Raw genomic sequence first — 24907 nt, forward strand, 5'->3', positions numbered from 1 at the left:
TACAAAGTCGCAGGTAATCTCATTGATTCGGAAATCACGGGAATCGCATTCGAAATCACAAGAAATCAAATCCTTTTGAAAATCGTCGTGCCACCGAATTTGGGAGTGAGCAGCCCCACGATCAGATGAGTTTTTACCATCGCAGAATGAAGATTAGTTTTATATACTGTATAACACATTGTACTATATTTTTTAGTAATAACGACGTAAGAGAATATCGGAATAAATGTCATACCGCGACAGCAAAATCCATCTGTTACCATACCGTACGCAAATGTTCAGTATACCCTTTTCTCCGCGAGGCAATGTCAGTTGATCGATTATTATTCAACTAGCTGTAAAACCCTCGCTCGTTAAAGCTCGCTCGGGGTCGGATGCCTAATGTAACTGATATTTGTGCTCGTGGGCTCGCTGCGCTTGCTCGTTATCAGTGTTTTACCAGATGATACGAGATTAATGAGATACCTCACGCCCTCACTGCTCACTGCACTGAGCAGAAACTATGGAGTACTTGTCCTGGGAGTCGAAATTCACCAGGTAGAGGACCTGGAAGTCGCAATTCATCAGGTAAATCACCTGGGGCGCAGGAACTACGGTGCGCTTATCCTGGAGGTCGAAATTCACCAGATAGAGGACCTGAAAGTCGCAATTCATCAGGTAAATTACCTGGAGCGCAGAAACTATGAGGAACTACGGAACGCTTGTCCTGGAAGTCGAATTTCACCAGGTAGCGGATCTAGAGCGCAGGAACTACGGAGCACTTGTGCTGGAGGTCGAGATCCACCAGGTGGAGGACCTGGACAGCCAGAACTGCGGAGTGCTTGTCCTGCAAGTCGAGTTGCACCAGGAAGCGGACCGCAGCGCAAGGTCCAGGAGGTAGAGAACCTACCTAACTCGAAATCTGCGGAGCGCGATTCTCATACGTCTTCTCTACTGTGCGGTTGTTTCCGGACTGAGGAATTCGGCTAGCTGATTTTCGTCGTCGACGATTACTATTGATCGATGATGTCAGAGAGAAAAAAATTTTGGTGACGACACTTTCTGAACATCCGAACATCCGAACATCCAAAATTTGGTTTCAAACTTTAATGCTATGTATGATGTATGATATTATATTATATGATGTATTATATTATTCAATTCTTTCTGCTGTATCAAGTGCGGGACTGTCCTGCACAGGCCATGACCATAGACCGATGACCATTGCCGTTGGCCCTCCGATCGACCATCGTAGTAGACCAGGCTCATCCCGCTACTTATAACACATTCAACTAGGACCCTAGACCATGCCGGAAAGATTAGACGTTCAAAGCAGTGATTACTCGACCGATTTGTGGAGTCATCGCACGCACGCGTTCTCCGTTCCGAGCTCTTCGTTGTCGACTTCGTCGTAATGTAGGATCAGGGTACGTGGTAGTAGGAGCCGGGGTCACGTCGGTGTGAAGACCTTCTGCGTGGCCTTGAGGATCGTCGGCGTTGGCTGCACGTGGATGCCCATTCGCAAGAGCGTCGTGTCTCCGCGTAGGCGCGATAATGATACACCAACCACACGAGGAGGACGACGAAGGAGCAGAGAGACCACGACACCCGTTTGGAGACTGGTTTGCCCAGTAACCTGGGTAGGTAGCGTGATTTCCTCGCTCGAATCTCGCGGAGAGAAAGGATTCCCGCATTCCTGCATGGGGGCCTGCTGCTGACTTACTTAGACGCGCGGTGGTCTCGAGAGAAAAGTGAACCGACCCTAAATCTGACACCGTTACAAGTTCACAGCTTTAGTTAAACGCCACTCGAAAGTGAGAACGCAACCGCCGCTAATTATGACACGCACGCGCATCCGGAATTAGCAAAACACCCATGTTCGATACATTATCTCGCTCGCTCACTTCATTGAACTTGAACAAAAAAGCGTTTAGTATCTGTTACTATTCTTTCTCATTATGATCACTGTTACTATATATACTTTCTTGTAACTGTTGCGAAAATTTAATGCTTGTGAAACAAAAAATTGATGTTAACGCCTTATTTAACTAAAAAAGTAAAGTAAACCTCACAAACTGATTTTGCGTTGCAATTACCAAAAACGGATCGGCAATAGCGCAAAATGGTTACGCGTACCTCGTCTTTCGTAATTCCAACGATATTCAAACATTTGTTTTAGCAATACCTGTTTCACTCAATTTTTCTAGTTACTGTAACAAATGAAATTTTTCTCAGTGTACGCATTATGGTTAGAGGAAAAATTCTATCCGTACCCGAAAGTAAAAACATCTCGCGTATGGAGTTACTTTTGCTTTTATTTCATAGTAATACAACGATTCAAACGAATCGACTTATCATACCGATTGAATCACAATTTGGAACCAATATTTCCAATTCAGCACGCTTCTTTTTTACTTCAAAGCGGGAGTCGGACAAGCCTGAGATAAAATTTACCCGTGGTAAATACACGGAGCGTGGCAAACTCTCGGGCGGCAACAAGCTGCGAATTTAGATTGGGAATACGCAGTATAATAATACAACTAACGACTCGAGGGAACGTTGCACGCATCGCGTCGCTGGCATGTGTGGAGTAAAGGAAACTGGAGCATGTTACAGATACCAGCATAGGCGGTGCTGATAAGCGTCTCGAACCATTCCGATAAGCAAACAACTATGCTACCTACACGGGAAGAAAATTATACCGTCGAATGAAATGTTCCGTTGATGCCAGCGAGGAGTTCATACGCGACGGATAATATGTAACATCTGAATTTAAATGGCAAATGATACCATGTCCGTTACGACCTTTGGAGACCTTCGCTCTTCTCCATTCACCGGAACAGTTGTACAAATACCACCATCAAGAGACGCTGTCCACAAGAGAATACGGACGATATACACGGTAATTGGATTATGTCCAGTACGGAAACCAGCTGCCGCAGACCAGTGCCTCAAGCATTATATGTAACCCGAAACCTCGAATTGATCAATCACGACCACGTAACACATCGAACAAGGACAGATGAGGCAGTTTCTGTGACTGACGATATCCGCGTGGCCATCGAATTTTCGTTTCAATTTCTAACTAACGAAACCCTTGTAATCAACACGGTTAATTTCGTCGGTAACGATCAGAAATAAACGGTATATTTTATTTTCACTGAATCAAATGTTACTTGTCAAAGAATCGCTGATTCACGAGGTCTGCTGATAGCAAATCTCAACGGCTCAAAATAGACTGTTGATCTAAAGAGCATGGATGAAAAATCTCTGTGGAAAAATTACTAATTTCCCTAGGATCATAATTCACCTTTTTTCAAAATTGTTTTATTTTTCTACACTGCTTTCTATTCTCTATTAAATTTTGTAATATTATCCATCACTGTCACGGACAAATAAATATCCTATCGATCGATCTATCTATCTTTCTGTCTATAGTGACGTGTTTACAAATGTAGTGCTGAAATAAGCACGCATTACACAAACATTTTTTAACGGTACATCAATTTTTGCTAGTTGCGTAGAAAAACGTTCCCTGTTGCTTATTACATACGTACACCGATCGAAAAATGTATCCATACCAAACTGGAATTTCCGTGTCAACGTTTTTGATACCGCATATTTTTACCTGGTACGTTAATAAAGCAAAAGCAAGTCTGATACGAGTAGACCAGGTATTCCAGGGTCTTCCAAAATCACTGTATTTCTACTTCAGCGACACAAGACCGTTTATCGCTGTTTCAACAAATCACCAATTTCTCATATCACCCAGAATCGATGCTATCCAATTCAACCGATGAGTAAGGTGAAGGATATCTTCCCACCTACTTCAAGGACAAAAATCAAGGCATGCGTCCGTCCCTCAATTCCGAGGGCTAGTGAATCCGGTAACCGAAAGCGGACACGCTTTTCCACCTCCGGCAAATTTGAGTAAAAAGGGGCTAATAAATGAACTCACCATTGACACAACTGGTGGCGCCGAATTCCCGTTGCGAAGAGCTCCGGACTGCTGAACAACCGCGGGTGACAAACTGTCCTTGGCCTGCTGCATGGCGTCAACGTGGAGTCCCTGTTGCTGCGGGTGTTGTTGCTGTTGCAAGCCGCCAATACCTGCCTGAGGACTACCCAGTCCAACCGTCGGTGTATCCGGCGTGCTGACCTGGCGCGCGATCTTTCGGTAACTCTGTAATCATGTGACACAAAAAAAAAACGAGATTATTTAACGGGAATATAGGTATCTATATAGTGCGAGTGGCATCGCTGGGTGCTCGGGGGTCTTTAAGACGAGTCTATTGTGAGTGTAAGGTATAAAGTCGAACGAACCTCCGACAATAATTGAACCTGCATGGAAGATTCGTAATGGAATCCATAGTACATCCCAAGTATTCGTCAATCTCACTCAACTCAAGACAGCTCGACATATTCAAATAACGAGTCGATATTGTTTTTCTAGACAAATCCTATCTCTATCAATCAATCAAAGCCAAGTGATTTATATCTGATTTCCAACTAGTTGGACATACGCATCGATAGTAAAGTAATTAAATGTAAAGTATGATTCTAGTGTGACGAAAAGTTTTAACGATGATTATCAATTCTGCGTAAAAAATAAATATTCTTGGTGGGAGGGGGGGTATTTCACTTGTGTAAAATCAGGGAATAAGGAAAAAGTGAACGTTAAAATTAAATTGTCAAAATATTGTAGATATATGAAAAAAAATGTAATTGAATCGGACCATGGAACACGTTTATTTGGTTTGGTAACTAGTTCATTAATTGATTCCGATGGACTTTAATCAAATATTTGACCGATCATCAACAGAGTATCCAATTAAATCGAACAATACTTTATCGGTAGATATACATGTATAATTTGATTCAACTCCGTATGGTATTTAGATGCAAATGACGTGTATTCGGACGAATTGACGAGATATGGTAGGAAAATCTTATTTTTTTCCTTTCTATTTTCGTACATTATGGAAAGATCATCGGCGACACGCGAATTTCTGATGAAAATTTTTCATTCCCCTTTACAACTGATTCAACTGTTACGCTAGCCTGCAAATTATAAGTGATAACGAACTGTAAACTGAATACAGGAACAGTGTCAAGATTTGGGTCAAATTTAACCATTCGTTTCTTTAGTTAATGTATTTATTTATGTATTACACAACTCACTTATTGTTATTAAAAATATCTCCTCCAATTCATAGATAATGCTTCGATCGCATTTCACTTTTTTGAAGGCAAAAAAGATACATTATATAGGCACTGTATTTTGCCGATGTGGTAGCATAAAATCTTTCGGCATACGTTGCAACATTAACTCGAATGATTTACACATCAGAAAATGGATAGCTGTACTCAATGAAGCGATTCGAGTCTCGATTTGAAACGTAAAAAATAAAGGAACGAAAAACTGATCGTCCAGTGGTTAGAATAACCTCTGTATACGTGCCGGCGTGACCCTATTGCTAAAAATACGTGGCTAAAGTGGGCCACAACGGTTAGATGGCTTTCCATAAAGTCAAACAAAGAATTCCTGTCGGTATCTACGACACAGCTCAGCTAGCGAATCGTTGCAATTTCATTCATACGGTGTGCATGAGTAGTGAAAAAAACGCAAGGGTGAGACCCAACGTCAGGTGCTCCGTCGAAAATCTACAGTCATTGCAATTAGCTGGATTACCTCGTACGGACAAAGTCGATTTATACACGAACTTCAAGTCAAGCTTTAAATTCTTTGCGAGTTTATTGATATCGAAGACATTTCTGAAACTACTGTAATTCATCTTTGATCTATCGTTGCGGTCTACAGCCTCGCCTATTTCGACACGACGTGTGCAACAAGTAAGTATCGTAAAACGGGCATCGCGAACTTTGTCAAAATCGACTAATTAGAAATTCGATTTTTCCATACAAGTTCGAAATAATTCTTACGAACACTACGAGTAGCAAGAAATTTTATGCGAAATGAAACCAGTGGATGCAAGTAGAATACAATATAATAGAATTATTTTCTAACTATGAGCTGATTTCTGATATATTACACTGATATATTGTGTAATTGATATTCGATCAATGAAATCGAGTTAGAAAAGATGCGTCAAAAGACCTTGAAAAATTTTCCAAAATTTATAAATTTCTATTACCGTAAGTCATTATTTCTACCCACAATATGTATAAATCAAAATATCGAATCTGATTTATTTTCATGAAGGATTACAGTTTTCCGGTCGAATCCATTTGCATAGCATATAGAGCTATGGTTGACTCGATTGACAACCAAGATTCAAATTCTGAGACAGCGTAGCGCTCCGGGAGGCGAGTAGACGTCTCGTCTCGTCCCGTCTCGTTGGGACGTCGATGAAAATGAAACAATTGAATTTCCTGCAGTGCACCGGGACCCCGAGAGTCGTTTCGTCGTACCCTAAATGAGTATACGTAGACATACGTCGTCTAACGAAAGTCAAGGGGTTGTCCCCGAGGAGTCCAATGCCCCTATTACGATACACATGTGCACGAGGTGGCTGTATATGCGCGTAAATGTATATTTATTAGGGTTTATAAATAGGCGGCTTCTTCCAACCTCCGTGCGTCCTCGTAGCTAGAACCGAGCCGGGGGAGTGGAAAACGCACATGCTTCGCTGGTGACGACGACGACGACGACGAAGATACGCTGCAACACTTTCAGGCGGTTTACCCCCAGCTGCGAAATACCCCTGCGGGGTTGGGTCCGTCGACGATGCGAAATCTACCGGCTCGAAGAATTATACAAAAAATGTTCGCAGTTCAAGCTTTTGTGCGGACGTCCGAGATCTGGCCGAAAGCACTGTTCTTGCCAAAAATTGAGGTTTCGATTTTTTTACGTATTCTGTAGTAATGCTTGAACGATCTTGGAGATTCTCATTGTATGAAGGAACGTAGGATACTCCTTTATAATAGGTATATTGCAATTTTTAGTACAGTTACGAAAAACGTAGATAAGCAAGTATGATGTGTAGATATATATATATATATATATACACTTATAAGTCTGTGAGCTTACAGAATTATACATGCTATTACCGGAATGAAAGAATTCGTGTCGGAAAATTTTCATATGTAAATAAATTTTTTGTTCGTAAATATTATCAAGTTTCAGACGATTCAGCGTTATGTGATTCATTTTATATTTCACTCTTGATTTCCAATGCTCGGTTATAAATAAATTATCGACAACGGAAAAGAAAAAAAATTAATATAAGACGTAGAAACAAACATGAAGAAATAGATATACTTTCCGTATTATCGACGGAAAGATTATTCGCAGCTAAAACGATCGATTCATTAATAAAACCTGTTCTTCGCTGGCTCCGATGCAGAGTATATATGATATAAATAAATCTATGCCGATGCGTTGGAAAGATAAGACTTTTTGCATACAGCGGATGTATAAGAATTTATTATCATAATTCAGCTATTATATACAGATATAGAAACGACAAATTTACATCAACGTCACGTTTATCAAGAGAGCGTTGATAAATCGATGACGTTCGTCGCGTGAGGTCCGGAGGGTTTGTTTTCCATGCGCTGCATGAATCGGATTAAGGGTAATTTACAAGAGGGTCGAAAAATGCTTCTACATTATTGCTGTTCTATTTTCTCGTTCGTCCTTCATCACCGTGGTTTGCGCACCGGCAAATGAGATTGAGGTGGAATAATTTTCGTTAACATTTTTTCAACAACAAATTCGTGTTACACCGTACAAAAAACCGGACGACAAAAATCATAAAAAATACAATCGTTACGTCATTCGTTGACAACGTCGAAGAAAATGGTACACTGTAATATTTTATTCTCTTATTTTCCTCTTCGCCACACACAGCACAGATAACTAGGGTGACACACGATACCGTAAGGCAGGCGGTGTTACCGTAATGGCGACGAGTAATCACGTCGATATTATAGACGTGATATGTATCTATGTGTATATAATACACTCTTGTAACGTGTTCCCGTTGAATCGATATCTAGAAGTACAAGCTAAGCAAACCTAGCCGAACCCTGGTTAAACGAACCCAATCCCAGCCTCTGAGTAGTTGATAAAAGCTAGGTTATTTTTACCAGGCAATCGACGTACGTAGCCGAGCACATAGTTACTTTGAAACTAACTTGTACAGTACCTAGATAATCAGTTGACCAGTAAACCGAGATCAAATGCGCAATTCGATTCGAATTCTTACATGTTGGGCATCGAAGTGAGTCGAAAGTACAAATTCGACAGTTGGTTTCAACAATCTCTAAGCTAATCTTCTAATTTTTCTCAACGGTTAGGAAATTCGTGCTGCGAGCATGCGTTCGCTTCTGACCCTCGATTCTCTAACCCTATAACGTAAATATCAAGATGTAGATGCGTGTACGTGTACATGTATGTCTAGTAAGAGGCATCATAAGAGGAAAAAAGTACCTAATCTACACAATTTAATAACCGGATAGAAACCGGTTATCGACTAACATCGCTCCTCGTCCTCAAATCACCTACAACACTGAATAGAGTTTGATCAACCATAGAAATCCCGGAACTTAAAAATCTGGCAACAAAATTGACGGTGCAATCCAGATTCAATTGAACCAAGCTTATCAATTTCATTCCAAGTTCTGCAATGTAAGTTACATGAAAATTCGTTACACGAAAATCCCGGAGCTTCTCCAGGGTCGTAAAGAAAAACGTATTTTTATTTTACGAGTGAAAAAGATTCTGCAAGTAGTATACATGGCCAAGGGTAGGGGGAGGGGGAGTCGCAAGATTATAAACCAGCCCAAGATTTTATTCCTTCGGATGATTTATTCGACAGTCAGTCTCTTAACGACCCCAAGAAAAATAAAATTATACCTATAAGCTACGTACACGTAAGCCTCGGGACTTTCTTCTCTAACGACGAAGAATAAAAAGAGTACTTCTTCGTTTCCCGATCCGAAATTTCTCTTCCGTTCCTTTCCTATAGTCTACATATTATACCAGCGTAAATACATGCAAGGAATAATGATAAACGAATAACTAAATCCTGGAAACTTTACAGGATAACACGTTAAATCTTATACAGCATCGTGCATAAATTTTGTATAGACCGCGCTAATACAAGAAGGAAACCGTGAATGCGATAGTTGAGAATACCGGAAATGTGGCAAACCAGCTTCCGGATGTTGCGGTTGACCGTATGCTAGAAATAGTCGGTGACTGCGTAAATGGCGTACTCCAGGATTCCAGTTTCAACGTTCAACAAGAATGATCAATATGGTGCGTACTTTTCTGTTTCTTTCACTAATCCCGTTTTGTTTCTTCAAAGAGAAGATGATCCGAACAAGCGAGCCATACAGTGGCTCGTGATTATTCGCCATAGAAATATGGACGGTCGATATGTAATATACGTCGAGCTGACGAGGAATACCGTGAGCCCGTTACGAAGTGACGGAGATAGAAGAAAAAAGGTGAAGTAAAAAAGAATCGAAATTCGAACATAAAATAAGGTGAAACGAAAATACGTAGAAAGAAATTCATTCCCTTCCGTTCCGACGTACAATCTCTGCTCTACGATTGCCGACCCGAGTCGCGGACGACCTTTTCATACGTCAGTCAAAATTTTCGGATCCTAACGCGATCGGAAGCCTCTTCAACGCGCTCAACGAACCGTGCACGGGGCCCTCCGAGGATATTCCCCCTCATAATTCGGACCCTTCACGACGACCCCGAGTGCCGAGGGTCATTTGCCCCGCTCCTCGAGTTCTCGGGTCAGAATCACGCGCCTATACGGAGACCACGTGGCGGGCCACGTGGTTGCCGAACAAGCGTAGGCAGCTCGACGCCGTTGTCCGAACTCTTCGATATTTCTGGCCAATTTTCGGTGAACCAATAGCTCGGTTTTAGAGTGTCTTGGGTCTGGATGAACGGAGCGATTACCGCGTACAGCCATGTTCAATTTGAAGGTGACTACGTGGACGGATTGAGTACGATTCGTGCAGCAACTCCTCTGCAGGCTGGAAAAGTCGCGATCGTCGTTAATCATTTCATTTGCGGTCATAGCGTGTCGTTAATAGCATGGGACACCGCGTGACCTGAATTCCGTGGAATGGATGCTTGCGCAACGCGGTATAAAACGGCGGCTTCGCATTTAACAACGACATCTAAGCGCTTCGGAGCCATGAGAAGGGCCTGGCGGACGTGCGATAACGACTCGAAGGCCGAAGATTCTAAGCATTGGGCAATATTCGTTGGACTACCGAGAATAAGACGGATCGATAAAACTCTACCGGGATAAAATTGATGAAATTGGAAAAATTGAGAGAACTTCGTTCGTTATAGTTGTACATGTAATACCTACGTGAAACACGCCTTACACTTGCACGGTGAAAGTATCCGTCGTTGGTGCGGGTGAATCGACGAAAGGAAATCGATTCGACGCCTAAGTCACCCGACAACAGCTGTCCGTAGACTTGGACTTTTCCCTGCGGGCGATTATGCGACTGAGAATTTCTCAAGATATATATATATACGCTCTAATGCAGTTGATAATGAAACGTATGAATTATACATATTGTATGTAATTTATTCACTGCAGAAATATTACCGAAACAACGATGCATCAAATTATTTATTGTACTTCGCGTATGTTAGAAACAGCTACGTCCATGTATCGTATAACCTGCGTTACTTTGGGTGTTTCACAATTATTCTTACTATCATTGGTTATTTAAAATGATCTCTATCACGCGGCTGAATAACCAAAAAGAAAAACAGAAAGAAGAAGAATAATAGGTATGCCCGGTGTATAGATTCATGAATAATCAATTATTACATGGCCACGCTTCTAACAAAGACTAATCAATTATAACGGTCAATCAGCTATAACTATTCGTCGAAGTAATCGGTTTAACACATCGTCGTATACGCTTTCAAAATGACAATACTGCAGCGGAACTTTGACATGAAACAGATTTGTATACCTAATCCGCTGCACGCTATTATCGAACAAATCAATTCATTAGTCCCGCTGAACGTTTTCTTCTTCTTACACGAGGGATGATAACGAAAACAAAATACCAACAATATCGTCGATATAATCGATATGTATGAATGATTTCAAACGAAGCTCACTCATTTAAACATAAAGATAAGAATTATATATAACTCTACGACTGAATCCCTGGCGTTGAATAAATAATTGATGGATTTGTCTGAACGTGGCAGTCATTAGCAATAACCCCGCGGATTGATCATCGATCGACGCTGTCTTCGATATTAGCCAAGATGCGATACACGTGCAGCAAAATTGTCGAGACCTTTACGACAATTGATCGGATTTTCATCACATCTAAAAAATTATTCTCAGTAATTTGTACAAATATCTCCTTATCTCTTATCCCGAAACAACGACGTGAGTCGATCAAGTTCACGTAACGCGCTTTCGTCCGTAACGTGTTTTCGTGTAATGCGAGATCGGTGCGTGCGATGACGTCACAGGTGGCAGGAAGGCGGGTGGGTATGGCAACGCGTATGTCCGATCGTTAGGTACATGACACATACATGCTTGTATACATATGTAACATACGTATGCTTATGTACGAGTATACACGTTAAAAACTCACTGTCTCGGGAGGACGTCTGGTGTGCGTTCCGTTGTGCCCCGTTGGCACGTGATATCGGTAAGTTTATATTCGTTGCGCGGTTCCAGCACCGCGATGGTGATGTAAAAAAAAAGAGCTACAAGACAGGTTTTCCTCTTGTTTTTTGTTTTGCTTTTTTTGATTTTCTTCGTTTAAGCGTGCAAGGACGCACGGAGAAACGTCCCGTCTTCTTTTTTTTTTTTTTTTTTTTTTTTTTAACTCTTCGGATCTGACTAATCTATCTCGTCCGCCTTGTCAGTCGAACGCGACACTGCCAATGCTGCTGCTTCTGTTGCTGTTGGTGTTGCTACGGCTCACTGAATACCAAACGTTGACCGAGGTGAGAGAAGGAGACGATAAGGAGAGAGGGAGAGAGGGAGAAAGAGAGAGAGGGAGAGGGAGAGAGAATCGAAATTTAATTCAATTGCTCGAATGCGGTATTGTGACACGACTCGTAATCCCTGCGGCATACTCGTATAAACAGGACCACCGTTATGCAATTACATCTTAATTGAGACGAACACGTGATGATTATGACGATATCGATCAATTTTACAGGTTTCCTGACAAAAGGATTGCCGACTAGTATACATCCGATATCGAACATAGTTCAGATCTTGGGTCGAACGGGTTACAGACTCATTGGAAAGATCCCGTGATTTAATAAAACAGTTTCAGATTGTAATTTCAAGTCAGAGGAGCTCTCAGATCGATCTCGTCCGCGAGTTCAAACAACTGTATTATACGTATGTACATGTAACAATAAAGAACGGGGGATCATTGTACATACTCGTACATCCTGGAGTGAATGTAACGCTGGTGAATCGGTGCTCGGCAAAAGAAGCATGACTCGAGTATCAAGGCTATAAGTAATAAAAATATCGAGGGATCTAAGAAGTCGGAATCAACGACGAAGATCAACGATACTTTATACATGGCATATCAAAGGTGGGGTACTCGGGATGATCTAGTCCATCGAGTCACGTAACATCGCGATGAGTCTCGAAGTGCAGAGAACCAAGAACCGTCGCGATGCGCGATGACAGATTTAATCCGAAAATAATCCACCTGAGAGGTTCGTTTTAAACCGCGCATTCGTTTCAAAAGGTGGGGGTCGAAACTTGGAAGGGTTAATATTTCGAATGGCCGATATATCGAAATTTCGAACATGCGAAAATAAAATAACGAAAGACCAATTGTTCGAAATCTTGATTTTCGAAAGTGTCATTGATTAGAATGACTAGTCATTCGCTCGATTGAAATTTCGATACACCGGCCATTCGAAATATTGACCTTTTTAAGTTTTAACCCCCACCCATTTGAAAAGCCTAAGTGCATTCGGTCTACGGACTGCAGTGTTTCGAACGATATACCCAAGAAGAGCCGAATGATGCATACTGTGTGTATGCTATAGTACAGAGTACGTGTCCCGCGTCATGACAGCGAGTATGCAGCTCTCCTCTTTCTCTCTCTCTCTCTCTCTCTCTCTCTTTCTCTCTCGTCATTTGTTATCACGGTGCAGAATGAAGTTGAGAAACCGCAGCGCGGTGTGGCTAGCCGAGCGCCACGCGGCCCTCTCTTTCCTCTCTCTCGTCTCTCTCTCTCTCTTTCTCTCTCTCTCTCTCTTTCTCTCGTCTCCCTCGCTCCATGGCACGTCTCGCGGTAAGAATACGTATATGCGATGTATATGTGGCGTTTGTATATGTACAGATAAAAAGGTATGTAATATAGGCGTGTGCGTCTGTGTGTGTGTGTGTGTGTGTGTGTGTAACATATAAATATACAAGTCGTTGCACTACGTACGGTTGTCGAAAATGATTGTTTAAAACATTCCCACCACGCACCGAGTGATATAACAATAACGTCGCGTGCAAGCTGCAATTTTCAAGTTTTCGCCACACCCACGATAGAACAGTAAAAATAATACTGAAGATATGTATGTATGTTTATATATATATATATATATATATATATATTCGTCTTATCGTAGCACTGAAATTTTCACCCGCGATATGTGCGCGGAAATCTGTCGCACTGCACCTTCGTTTTCACAGGTATATCAACGCGACTCTGATTGTGATCCCGACACTAAACGCGCAAGACCGTCGTTCTCGTTCTCGTTCTCGTACTCGTACTCGTACTCGTACTCGTACTCGTTCTCTTCGCGGGCTCTCGCCTCGGGTACATGTATAATATTATAAAATCCTTGAATCCTCTCGTCGCGCGTACTCGTCGGCCGTAGGGTTCAGCCGCGGCGCGTCAAGTGCGCGCCTCCGCGGCTCTGCCGACGAAACCGTTTCGGAGAGCCTCGGAGGACTTCGGCTACCTCCGGACCCGTGTTATACACTGTGTTCGTTTCGAACGGCCGCCTCCGCAGCGCCGCCGCCTCCCGGCTCTTCAACCTTTTTCGCCTCTTTCGATACGTAAACATTTTTCCCTCCTGCCGCTGGCCCTGACGACGGCCTCCGGTGGCCTCACGGCGATACTTTGCCGTCGGCCTTTTTTCTCTCTCTCTCTCTCTTTCTCTCCTTCTCTCTCACTCTACCGCCGTCGCCCTCGTCGCCCGCGAAGATACGTCACGACAGCGTTACGAACGCTGGCTAGAATCGTCAAATTTATTCGAATTAGTATTTGTCGATAACTGTGGAGTGGTGGGTCCGACTTGCGACCATGGAAGATTCTTCGATTATTGTCGTTGGCTAGAGAAAATGGAAAAAAGATCCGTGCAAACGGTTCCAAACGTATGCTTTAATCCCAATCCCAATTTTCAGCGTCTCGCATCGTTTCAGACCGAATTTTGATGCGATTTCGTTATTCGTGTAAAAATTGCAAGTTCTTTTGGTATTCTGAAAGTTTTCAACTAGCCAATCATCTCCGCCAAAAATGGTTTTCTTGAAGGATTGGAGCCCTCGATGGAAAACACCAACAAAAAACGATCAGCATGCTTGAACACTCGCGTCATTTCGCTGAAATAACAGTTGCTAATGATGATTGTCAAACTTACGGTTATAACGTCACTGACTTGCAGAACCCGTCTACAGAACTTACGAGCGACGAATGAAAACGATGATTTTCGAGTCAGCTACGCCAGTGCATTATAGTAACAGAGCGTGAATTAAAATCAAAGACTCGACGAATCGAGGAGACTTTTTGGCCTTCGAACAAAATTGCATCGCAGCCCTCGCGACCCGACTGTACGTACCTACACCTACTCACGTAGCCGTGCCGTATGTATGCACATTATACGTAGATACAGTCTGCTCTCGTAAAGTACGGTCTGGCCGCGGTCTAGAAGCCGCGTACAACCGGCGAACTCGAATCTGACCGGTTGAAGAACTGGACAAAGCGCACGAACCTCGGGTGGTACGTATCCAATCTGTCCGGGAACCGTGAAACCCTTTCAACTTTCGGATAACAAGATTTTCGAATCGGATCGGTTGGAACCGGACAAAGCGCGCGAGTCTCGGATACGAATCCAATGAGTCCAGGAACCGTGAAACCGTACCGAATTTCGGAAAAACGGGGACATCTCCGTCTTAGGTGAAACCAGCACGGTTCCGAGCTAGTGATCAATGCGCCGAGCGCGTTTTAAACTTGTCCAATTCCAGAGGTCTCGATTCGGAGACGCCGGGTGTACGCGCATCGCCTCTGCATAAGTTGGACCGGGGAGTGCAGAGCGGAATACAGCAAAGCGCAGAACTGCATCGACTGTACGTCTCCCCCGTTGAAGTGGGTGGGCGATGGGTGGCGGCGAAGCCGAACCAGGTACATTCCGTACCGATGCGAAGCAGCCGCCCGCGACTCGACGGTGGCAGTCCAGATAAGGTTTTAGATAAAAGTTATACACGTATCGGTGGTGGTTCAGGGCACGACGTTGGTCGCCGAACACTGACTGCGGACATTAAACAAGACCGACCATTGTTCTCTCGATATTTTTACGAAAACCCTTTATTACCAGAGCTGTGGGAATGTGGATGTAACAGCCGAGGCTGAGGGATCCTGACTGATTATCGGTTAATTAAAAACTAGTTGTTATCGAAATGCGTTCGACGCGTCATAGAAGAACGGAATCCGGTATCGGATTACTCTGGCAAATGGAGAAAATTAGTCAGATTTCTTTACGTTCGAGTCATTCATTCGAAAATCACAATTTTTTTCGACAATTATCAAAAATCAATGGTTTCATGTCACAAGAACTGGGCCGTCATCTGGGATTAATTAATTATCGTTGAAAGGAAATAACACGGTATATAGCCATGAGGCTTCGAGTGAATCACTTTATACTTGAGTTCAACTGCGTAAGGGCTCTCTGCAGACTATTGATAATTAATAGAAGCTTTTATCGTAGGGAAAGAGGAAACGTAAATGAAAGATTTTTCGACGAAAATTATTCCTGAAGAAGTGCGACTTTCGTTTGCCAATTTTGAATTATCATTTCTTTCATTTCTGTGCGACTAAACCCATGAACTGTCGATGATCAAGTAAATAAAACATGTTTTGGAAAGCTTGAATAGTGATCATAAGTGTCGCTCATCTTTTGAGCCATTGTGCTAAAGTAGCACTTATTTTTGAAACTCATCGGTGCATGGCACTGTAGGATAGACAGATTTTGGCACTCGCGCATACGGATACATCATAGAAATGAATCAGCGACCAAACTTTTGTCTAAAAATAGCAGGGAACCTTTCCATTGGCCTACGTGACTAGTGATAAGAAAAAGTCCTGCGGTCTTTGACATTTCCTCAAAACTGACCTCGAACCTTAGACTGAGCTTTTTATCTAATCTCGTCTAGGGACCGAATAACTTAGTCGTATACCGAATAGTTCGACCCTCCGTGTGACAGACATAGCGAAACTACCGCTTTTTTATTTGTAGATACAATAAAATTATTTCCTGTTTTTTTTCACGTATTGATCAATTTTTCACTGCGGTCGTAATTCTTGACGAAAATGTTTCAAATTCAGGAAAACTTTATAATTATACTAATTATGGCTTCTGAGGTAGAGCGTGCACAAGGCACTGGAGAATTTCGGTGGGAATTTCCGAAAAATTTCCGCATAAAATCATTGTTGTAACATTCGTGTAAATTTTTTTACGGCTCCTTAAATCACAATCCCATCTGGAGTAGTCATAATTTGTACGACATGCGTCGAGAATCGGAAGGTGAGAGAGAAAAAAAAGAAAAAAAAACATTGAGTGAAATGATCGCTCGCTAACGTTTATTCCAATTACACCGGCAAAGATAAGTTTAAAAAACATAATAAGAAACAAGGATGTGTGTAAGTGGAAAAACGGGACAAGTGAAGACTACTGATTGTGAGGTTACATGCCAAGGAAGATTGCCTTATGGAACTTGTAAATTTCATAATTGAATAATAAGTACGCACTGAGACAGATTAAATTGAATACAAGTACCTATTATTATTCCCATTGCTCGTAGAAATCGTTTTGAGAAGAAATACTCTCCATATTTTCATTGAAAGGAAAATTTCCAACTAGATTTTTTCTAATGACTTTGAAAACTTATTTTTTACAAAACACCAAAGAACGTGAGAAACACTATATTGTCTCACATTCGAGAACGAATAATCCCAGCGATAGGAAAACGTAAAACAATGAAGATCTCAAGAGGATCTCTTCGACCTCGCCGTTGAAAGAGGTTGATGTTAAGGGCCCGTAAAACTAAAATACAAGAAAGCACGTCCGTAGATATCAGTGGCTCTGATCAGACTCGCGTTACTCCGTGGTAACCGTCGTCATGCGGGGGATGAAAATCCGTTCGTATCTATAAACGGTATTCGTAATCTGTTCACAAATGCGGGGTTCTATGAATCGCGAACTAGACTCTGATGGGGCAGAGTTTAATAGCGGGAATTTATGACGGCATTAGACAGTAATTAAAATCTCGTTAATCATTAAGCAACGTTGGCCGGGGACCGAGAAGTTTGCCACTGTATTAATCGCGCTGTCCATGTACCGAGGTGAAATACTGTTTGGAAACCGAAACCGAATAACACGTAGCTTCTGAGCGTGTAGGTTACGTGAGCATATATTCACAACGCATAGAGTAATGCAGAGACTCACTCATGCATATGCCATATATTATATGCATTTACACCGCGTGGCTTCAGCTGGCTCATTACAGTCATTAGTCATTAGTCATTACGAGCGGTAGTATCCCGCGGTGCTGCGGCACTACAAATTCACGATAAGTACCTATGCGGTATCTCATCGCCGAATGTAGGTAAGTACCTTATACTATCGGTCCCGGCATGTCACGTGACTCGAGCGATAAGAATCTTTATCGGGTAAATTACGACGATACAATAGAACTGATCAAATTTATCGTCGTAATAAAAATATTAGGTCAGAGGAAAAGCGAACATGTTCATGCGGTTAGTATTATAAATAGACATCAAATTACCCACTACAAATTGCATACAGCCTACTCTGATAATAAGACAAATTTTTGTCAATTACATTTACCGTTTGACGGAATATTTTGTGGCCTTGAATAATGATTTGAATAAATGGTGTCTTAAGAACTGCAATCGTTGAATCGGAATTCAATGGCATCAAGTCGCCTTCGTAGTGTTTTGGAATTACAATTGTATTCCCGCCGGGGATTTAATCAATACGTTTAAGTTAGTTCGACGCTGGCTATAACCGCGTTAGTTATTAAACTGGTTAGTCTAGCCGAAATGGTGGTCCCAAAACTAATGAAATTTAGGTGATATCAGCGCAGCTGCAGCTGGCACGAACGGTGACGATAATTAATTTGCAGTGTACAGATATGCAGATGGAGTTTCATATCACTGATATGTGTCAGGCCCGAATTTTAGTTGCTCCGAAACAATACATTCACTCGAATCAATCGCTCCCTTTTCATACAAGCAAGTCAGGATAGGCGGTAGTGACAGATATTGTGAAGAAAATTTTCACTAATCTAGTTTCGTTTATACTCGCCGCAGCTGAGAATTTTTCTGTAAATATTTCCTGAGATCATAAAAGATTTTCGTTCCCAAGAAATCGAAAGCCTAACAATAAACTGCAATGAGACCAAGTATCATTTCGAAATTTTAATGTCAATCGATTTTTTCTACCGCATAACGGCCGTTTGTTCATTTCCATATAATATTATAACTAACGTCGATGCGAAGATCGATAAAATGGTACAAGTTTCGGAGGAACATTTCGCTGACCGGATCCGTCTACAAGTATGCCCTTAATTTGTTAACGCTGATTTATGCAATGGTTACCCTTAGCATTGAATTATTCCAACGAACTTTGATATACAATTAATGAAAAAAATTTAATTCGGATGAGAAGAGAACTTTGAAGCCGGGTGCTTACAACGAAGGTCGTAGATATGCGGGCAATTCTATCGATGTGTGTACCTACCTACTTTGTTTGCGCAAGACTAGGAAATGCATCGAGGCGCAGCGCAGTTGCAATTTTGCCCGCAAGGCGGCTTGGGTTGGAAAATTTTAAACATGGCGGTGCAACGCGGACAGGCGCACTCTACCGCGATCAATATAGCGCCTTGTTTAATATCAGTTCTCAAACTGAGTACAGCCTGTGTCAAGATATTATTGAATGAATAGAATGGTACCCTCTCCGATGCGTGATTGTATCAAGCCCGTGCACCTTGTGCGGAGACGAAGCGTACTAGCCCTTAAATTGAACACGAAGAACGGAAAACAAGATACTCTAGAGCGATAAAGTCTATGGAGTCATTTCTGGTCCAATAGCTCGCGCCTAGTTCCTACCACGATCAATCTGCACTGCATGCAAATTCAGATGCACTGCAGTAAAACGTTTCGGTGGTTGATTTTTTCACGGCACTAACTATCCTGATTTCTGCTTCCGCGAGGACGCTGGTCAATCAGTTACCGAAAATAGACAATTTCGGTTGACTGTAATATGGAGTAATTTCGAAATTATCTGCAATTCGTCAGAATTTTCGTTTTAGCAAAACGTTATTTGTGAATTTCGGTCAGGAGTGGACTCCGAAAAAATGCCTGTCGTGCCTGAATCACCCTGCACAGCATATATTATAATATATGAGAGGAACACGTGATTCTCGTTTACGCAATTTGCAAAATTCTACTCGACGAAGGACTCTGAGAGTTGGTGAACAATTTTAGAATTTAGTACCGGTGGAAGTAAAGTTGAAGTTCGAATTCACCAAGCTCCTCAAAGTTTCGACAAACTCCTCTCGAAAGCCTCTAATTAATGCGTTGAAAAATGGGATCGTACAAAGCACAATAGCAGACTGGTATTTGAATTAAAATAGGAGTTGGTTTACAAGGTGGGTATACGTATGTATAGCAATTTTTTTCTAACCGCGCAGTCCAAGTTGAAACCTCTTGTACACAAACGAGTTTTTAACGAGGCATAAAACGGTGCGAATACTTATTTTTTTCTCTCCCCGAGTCGGAAGCAAGTGAAAAAACGGGAGAAAGGGCGAGAGAAAAATTAGGGAAAGAAAAGGCATACATTAAATTTGACTTTTTACAATTTTACGGTCGCACATCGGTCCCCGCGATGCATTTTACGGCCGCGTTTGAGTGCCTCGTAAAACCGTAAGTATAAGGAAAACGACGGTGTGCCCTAGTATATTCCCTCCCCCCACCCCCCTTGAGTGGGTAAGTGTAACACGTAGATTTTCCAGGGACAGGCACGCACATGCGAAATTGCCTGCTCTGAGACTATAAATATAAGTATGTACATATATATAATAGTCATGCCAATCTGTATATTTTAGCATAGATTTCCCCGTGGGTAGACGCAAAGATCATAAATTTCCTGAATTACCTATTACGCAATTAGCAGTTTTACTCGCTGCTTCGGTTCAACCTGAGTAAATACGATATTTCACGTTGACGGACCAGTTTTCCCACCTATAGCTTGTCAAGAGGATTGGTTCGTCAGAAATAAATAATCTCTCTCAATTTCATTATGAGATCATCGTGCGTCAAATATTTATAATATTTTGATATCCGTAAAATACGAAGACTTCCTTACGAATACAAAAAAAAAAGACTGGAATTGTAAAATTGTAAAAAAATAAAGCTTAAATGTCGATAAACCATTTTAAATCGTTTCAAAATGATTCGAAATGAAGTAGATTCGTTCAATTTCACTCTGCATTATCTCATTTTGTTAAAAATGACTGTATTCTATGAAATCTGCAATGCAATAGATTTCCGTGTTTTTCTTCACTAGGCAATATTCAATATTGCAGGTTAATGGTAATAATAAACGTGGATGCGATGCTTTAAAATCAAACACTTGACACGATAAAAAAAAATGTTTCGATAAATTTGGATTTGTAAAAAATAATCTTCTAGATAAAATAAACCATCGCAAAATTAACTCGATCCAATTGACAAAGTTTTCAACCGTCTTGAATCGATTGGAAATACAGCATCATTCGATATCCAAAGTTTTACTTATATTTCGAGTATTTTATATTTTCCTATGCTTGAAGAGTTCTTCGCAGCTCAGGAATATACAAATTCGATAAATACTCAATGTTCGGACTATCTCATGACAAAATGAATGAAAATTGCAGATTTTTGGCAAACCAACCTCCTTAAAAATGTTTCGTCTTCATCGATTCATCACATTTCAACATTGGTCCAGCAGCCCTCCACGAAAACCATTCCAAAAGTTAAAGCCAAGAAAACCGTCCTGACTTCTAGCCGCTATATAAGGGATTAGCCGAGCTTTTCCCTCGGCTAAACGCGTAGACAATATAGATACAGATCTCGCGATGAATCTACACGTAACTCTGATTAGTATCGTCAGGCAAGTTTGTCATTTAGCCGAACGAAGTAGGAGGCACGGCACGTAGGGACGCGAGCACGCCTGCCGTGCGTAACGTGCGTGTTCTAAACAGGGTTACGGTTATTAGCAGTTAACGAGAAGGATCGGGTTAAACTAGCTTGAAGGAGAACCTATCGACTCGAGAGAGAAAGAAAAAATAATTATATAGTCAACGCACGAAGGTTGTCAACGAAGAGTTTTAAATGCAAGGTAACTAAACGTGTAACACGTTGCGACCGTTACACCTACTACTAATATTTGCGTTTTCAGCAGGCACAACGTTACGTCATCCAACAATTTTTTCCATTCATTGTTCCTTTTGAAGATGAAATAAAAACCGTCGCAAATGACTATGACAAACGTCCTGCTGTCAGATCCAAATATATCGGAACGATTAGCGCGCGAAAAGAAGCAAATGACTCATGAGTTTTCATCAACATCATCATCAACTCACCCTGGGTGTTCCTTTCCCTCTACCTCGGCCTCTTTCCCTGAATGCTCCATCCCCTGTTTGCAAGTGATAGAGGTGCTGAAACATAGAAATAAAAAGAAATTGTTTGAATGTGAACATTTTGTTCAACACCCTCTGCATTCCCATGGAATCTAGCCGCATATGCAATCTTTCTCGTTCACGAGTAGCAGAGTACGCGCAAACACGCCTGTCGATAGGCAACTCGTGATGCACTTATGTATCGCGATTAAACTAACGACCGGTGAACTACAGAGGAACTGTAAAGAAAGGATACATTTTTTAAAAATATTTTCGTATTGACGTCATGAATGTTCCATAGAGCAATTTCCTGCCTGTTCGTATCGAAAATACACATACAAAATGACGCATTTATCAATAAGTTTCGATAAAATATAGGAAAATTTCCGTTTCCTTTATCTTTCACATTGTTTGCAATATTTTAATTCAAGCTTCTGTTAAAATAGAGTTCTTCTGCTTTCGTGATCAATTCTTTCGCTTTTTCAGCGAACTAGCCTGAGCTACCCTGATGAGCATAACACAAAAATAAAAGATCTTGAAATACTCATTTCCCTGAAGTTCCAATCGAACGGGGATCGAAAAAACTGGAATATCAAGCCCGAGAGGCTAATCACTCTCGAGTATACTTGCTTCTTACTACCTTACTTAATTGATTCGCCTTATCTATCCAAAAACTCGTCGGTACTCGTCGATACTCGTATATACCGAGTTTTTGTATTTTTTGGATAGATAAGGCAAATACGTTAAGTAAGGTAGTAAGAAGCAAGTGTACTCGAGAGTGACTATAGCCTCATACTCTGCGAGTGATGAACCCTGCTTTACCAAGCGTTGGTAACATTCCTGCGGGAGAAGAACACTGAATTACCGACGCCGGATCGGAGGGTAAATTAACGCGCCATCGACAGATGTCGACAGAGCTTAGCTTCGCCCGAAAGCGCCGCCGTAAGGAAGCCGGCAGCGGCTGGTATCATTTGGGAAAAACAAAGCCTGGCGATAGGCAACGATGTAGGCGCAAGCACAGCGCTTGCGCCCCGGGAAGAAAATAAGATAAAATTGATTTTTTTGCGCGCGCGCCACTCGCAAAATTAAATTACGACGCGACTAACGCATCTACAAAACACGACGACGACGACAAGTATTTCTCGTGGTCCAGTTTGAAAATCTCGATGCATAGGTAATATTTAAAAGCTGAATAATACCTAAGCAACAGAGATTCGTGATGTGCGAGGGGAGAGGAGAGAGGAGAGAGAATATACCTATAGTACGGGTTGAAGTTGAGGCGGGGCCAGGCGAGGCGAGGTAAGAGAGATAAGGCTGGGTGTTCAGAGGTGAAATTACATCTTTCGACGTTTTTCCATCAACGTGATTATTTAATTTGATATTTCAGGAAGTGCGCCTCTTCTCGAGGATGAGGATGAGAACGAGGCGGCAGAGGCAACGAGGATGCGGGGGTTATTCGAGCGCCAGCGTGAAATCGAGTTAAACTTGAAATTAGAGTTGCTTCCTTGATATTATATAAGAATATTTGTCTTCGCTGAATTAATTTAATATAAACTTGGTAAGTCTCTGATTTGCTGTATTTACTTCCAAATTTTACTCTCTCTCTCTCTCTCTCTCTCTCTCTTTCCCCTCCTGCACACTTCCACTTTGCAAAAACTTTATACGGCTGGTACGCTTAATATTCATCATTTTATTACTACAATTTCATTTCTACAACCACCTTATACACCCTCCATTGGCTAAAATCCCAATCATTTACAGGGCAAAAATAAAATACCCTTTATGATCACACAAAAAATAAGGTGATTGATAAATTTTTTTTCTTGTTTTGCTTTGTTTACTACACAAATTTTGCAAGCATCGAATCAGGAAAATTGAACAAAATTGAAAACCAGTGCAAAAAGCAGACCGAACTTTTCTTCGATTCGTGATTATATCAATACAGTAATCAAAGTCGAAAGGGACCAAGACAACAAAATTCATGGACTTTTCCCAAAACGACTGAATAATCGCTAACACATAGTGTGTGTGTGTGTGTATATATATACATATATATATATGTATAAGCGCTATATCATCTAAACGCCGGGCGAACACACGCGGCCGATGAGAGTCGGATGATCTAATCAGGCTCTGCGTGCAGCGGTATGTTCGAACCAGTGAATATCGGGGTTTCAGGTGAATCGATGGACGAGTCTGAATCCCCCCCTAGCTCTAGCTTACAGCCGCTAGGCACGGCTGACCAACTGCGGACTAATTCCCTTTTACGCGCGTTACTCATTCGCGTCCGCACGCGAAACTACGCACATGACTGGCATACGCATACGGTGGATAACGTCGCCCGTTATATCGATATTTTCTGCACAAAGAGGAACTGTTTTTTTTTCAAAATTATTCATTATACAGGAGCCTTCACATTTTCCACCTACTGCAACATATGATTTTTATACAGCCTAAATTCTCTGCAGTATTCACGGTCCGACAAAGCGCCAGATTTATTTAAGAAGAAATACTTTCAGATGTACTGCTACGCAAAATTCTCGCCGAATTTCAGAAGCTTGTGCGCGTAATGAGATGTATTTTTTTGTTGGATCTGACTAATAATTGTGTACATAATTTATATCTTCTATGTTGTTATTACTTATTGTTCATCACAAAAGTTGCTGTTGAACTTTAAACTATAATGAGAAGATATATTTGTACATCTGACTTCGCTCAACAATTAATTCCCGTAATTTTTGTACAAAAAACCAACAAAATATCCGTTTACTCTTAGGATAATTTGATAGGTATACGTATAGCGATAGGGCAGTAGAGTTTGAAAGAGAACGTATAGTTTTTTGAAATTGATACTTTACTCTAATTCCGATGCCAACAGTTATTAGCACTACTAAAATTTTGTTACTTCGCTGATTTTTCTTCAATGCAGAATTTTCACGCATGTGGAAACTATCCAA

The 24907-nt window shown here is 41.5% G+C and overlaps 1 protein-coding gene and 1 long non-coding RNA gene across 8 annotated transcripts in view; one reads left to right on the top strand and one right to left on the bottom strand.

Moving 5' to 3' along the window:
• Tet (tet methylcytosine dioxygenase-like) overlaps nucleotides 1–24907 on the bottom strand; it is a 95457-nt gene that overhangs the window by 24261 nt on the left and 46289 nt on the right. For 5 of the 7 annotated variants that reach the window (XR_006881310.2, XM_046609227.2, XM_046609280.2 and 2 more), the window contains exons 2-3: nucleotides 21915–21989; nucleotides 3938–4162 (exon numbers count right to left, since the gene is read on the bottom strand). Coding sequence is in view for 6 of the 7 variants with exons in the window: in XM_046609227.2 (XP_046465183.1) it covers nucleotides 3938–4162; nucleotides 21915–21989 (300 nt within the window). In the remaining variant the exon portion in view is untranslated. Of the gene's footprint in view, nucleotides 1–3937; nucleotides 4163–11610; nucleotides 11946–13431; nucleotides 13886–21914; nucleotides 21990–24907 lie in introns of those variants that run through there. The other 2 variants (XM_046609263.2, XM_046609273.2) reach the window with 2 other exon arrangements.
• LOC124210843 (uncharacterized) lies at nucleotides 22981–23520 on the top strand. The gene is made up of 2 exons (XR_006881320.1): nucleotides 22981–23249; nucleotides 23338–23520. It is a non-coding gene; the product is annotated as an uncharacterized lncRNA (long non-coding RNA).

Source organism: Neodiprion pinetum, chromosome 1 (genome assembly GCF_021155775.2).
Source record: "Neodiprion pinetum isolate iyNeoPine1 chromosome 1, iyNeoPine1.2, whole genome shotgun sequence".
NCBI classification, from domain to species: Eukaryota; Metazoa; Arthropoda; class Insecta; order Hymenoptera; family Diprionidae; genus Neodiprion; species Neodiprion pinetum.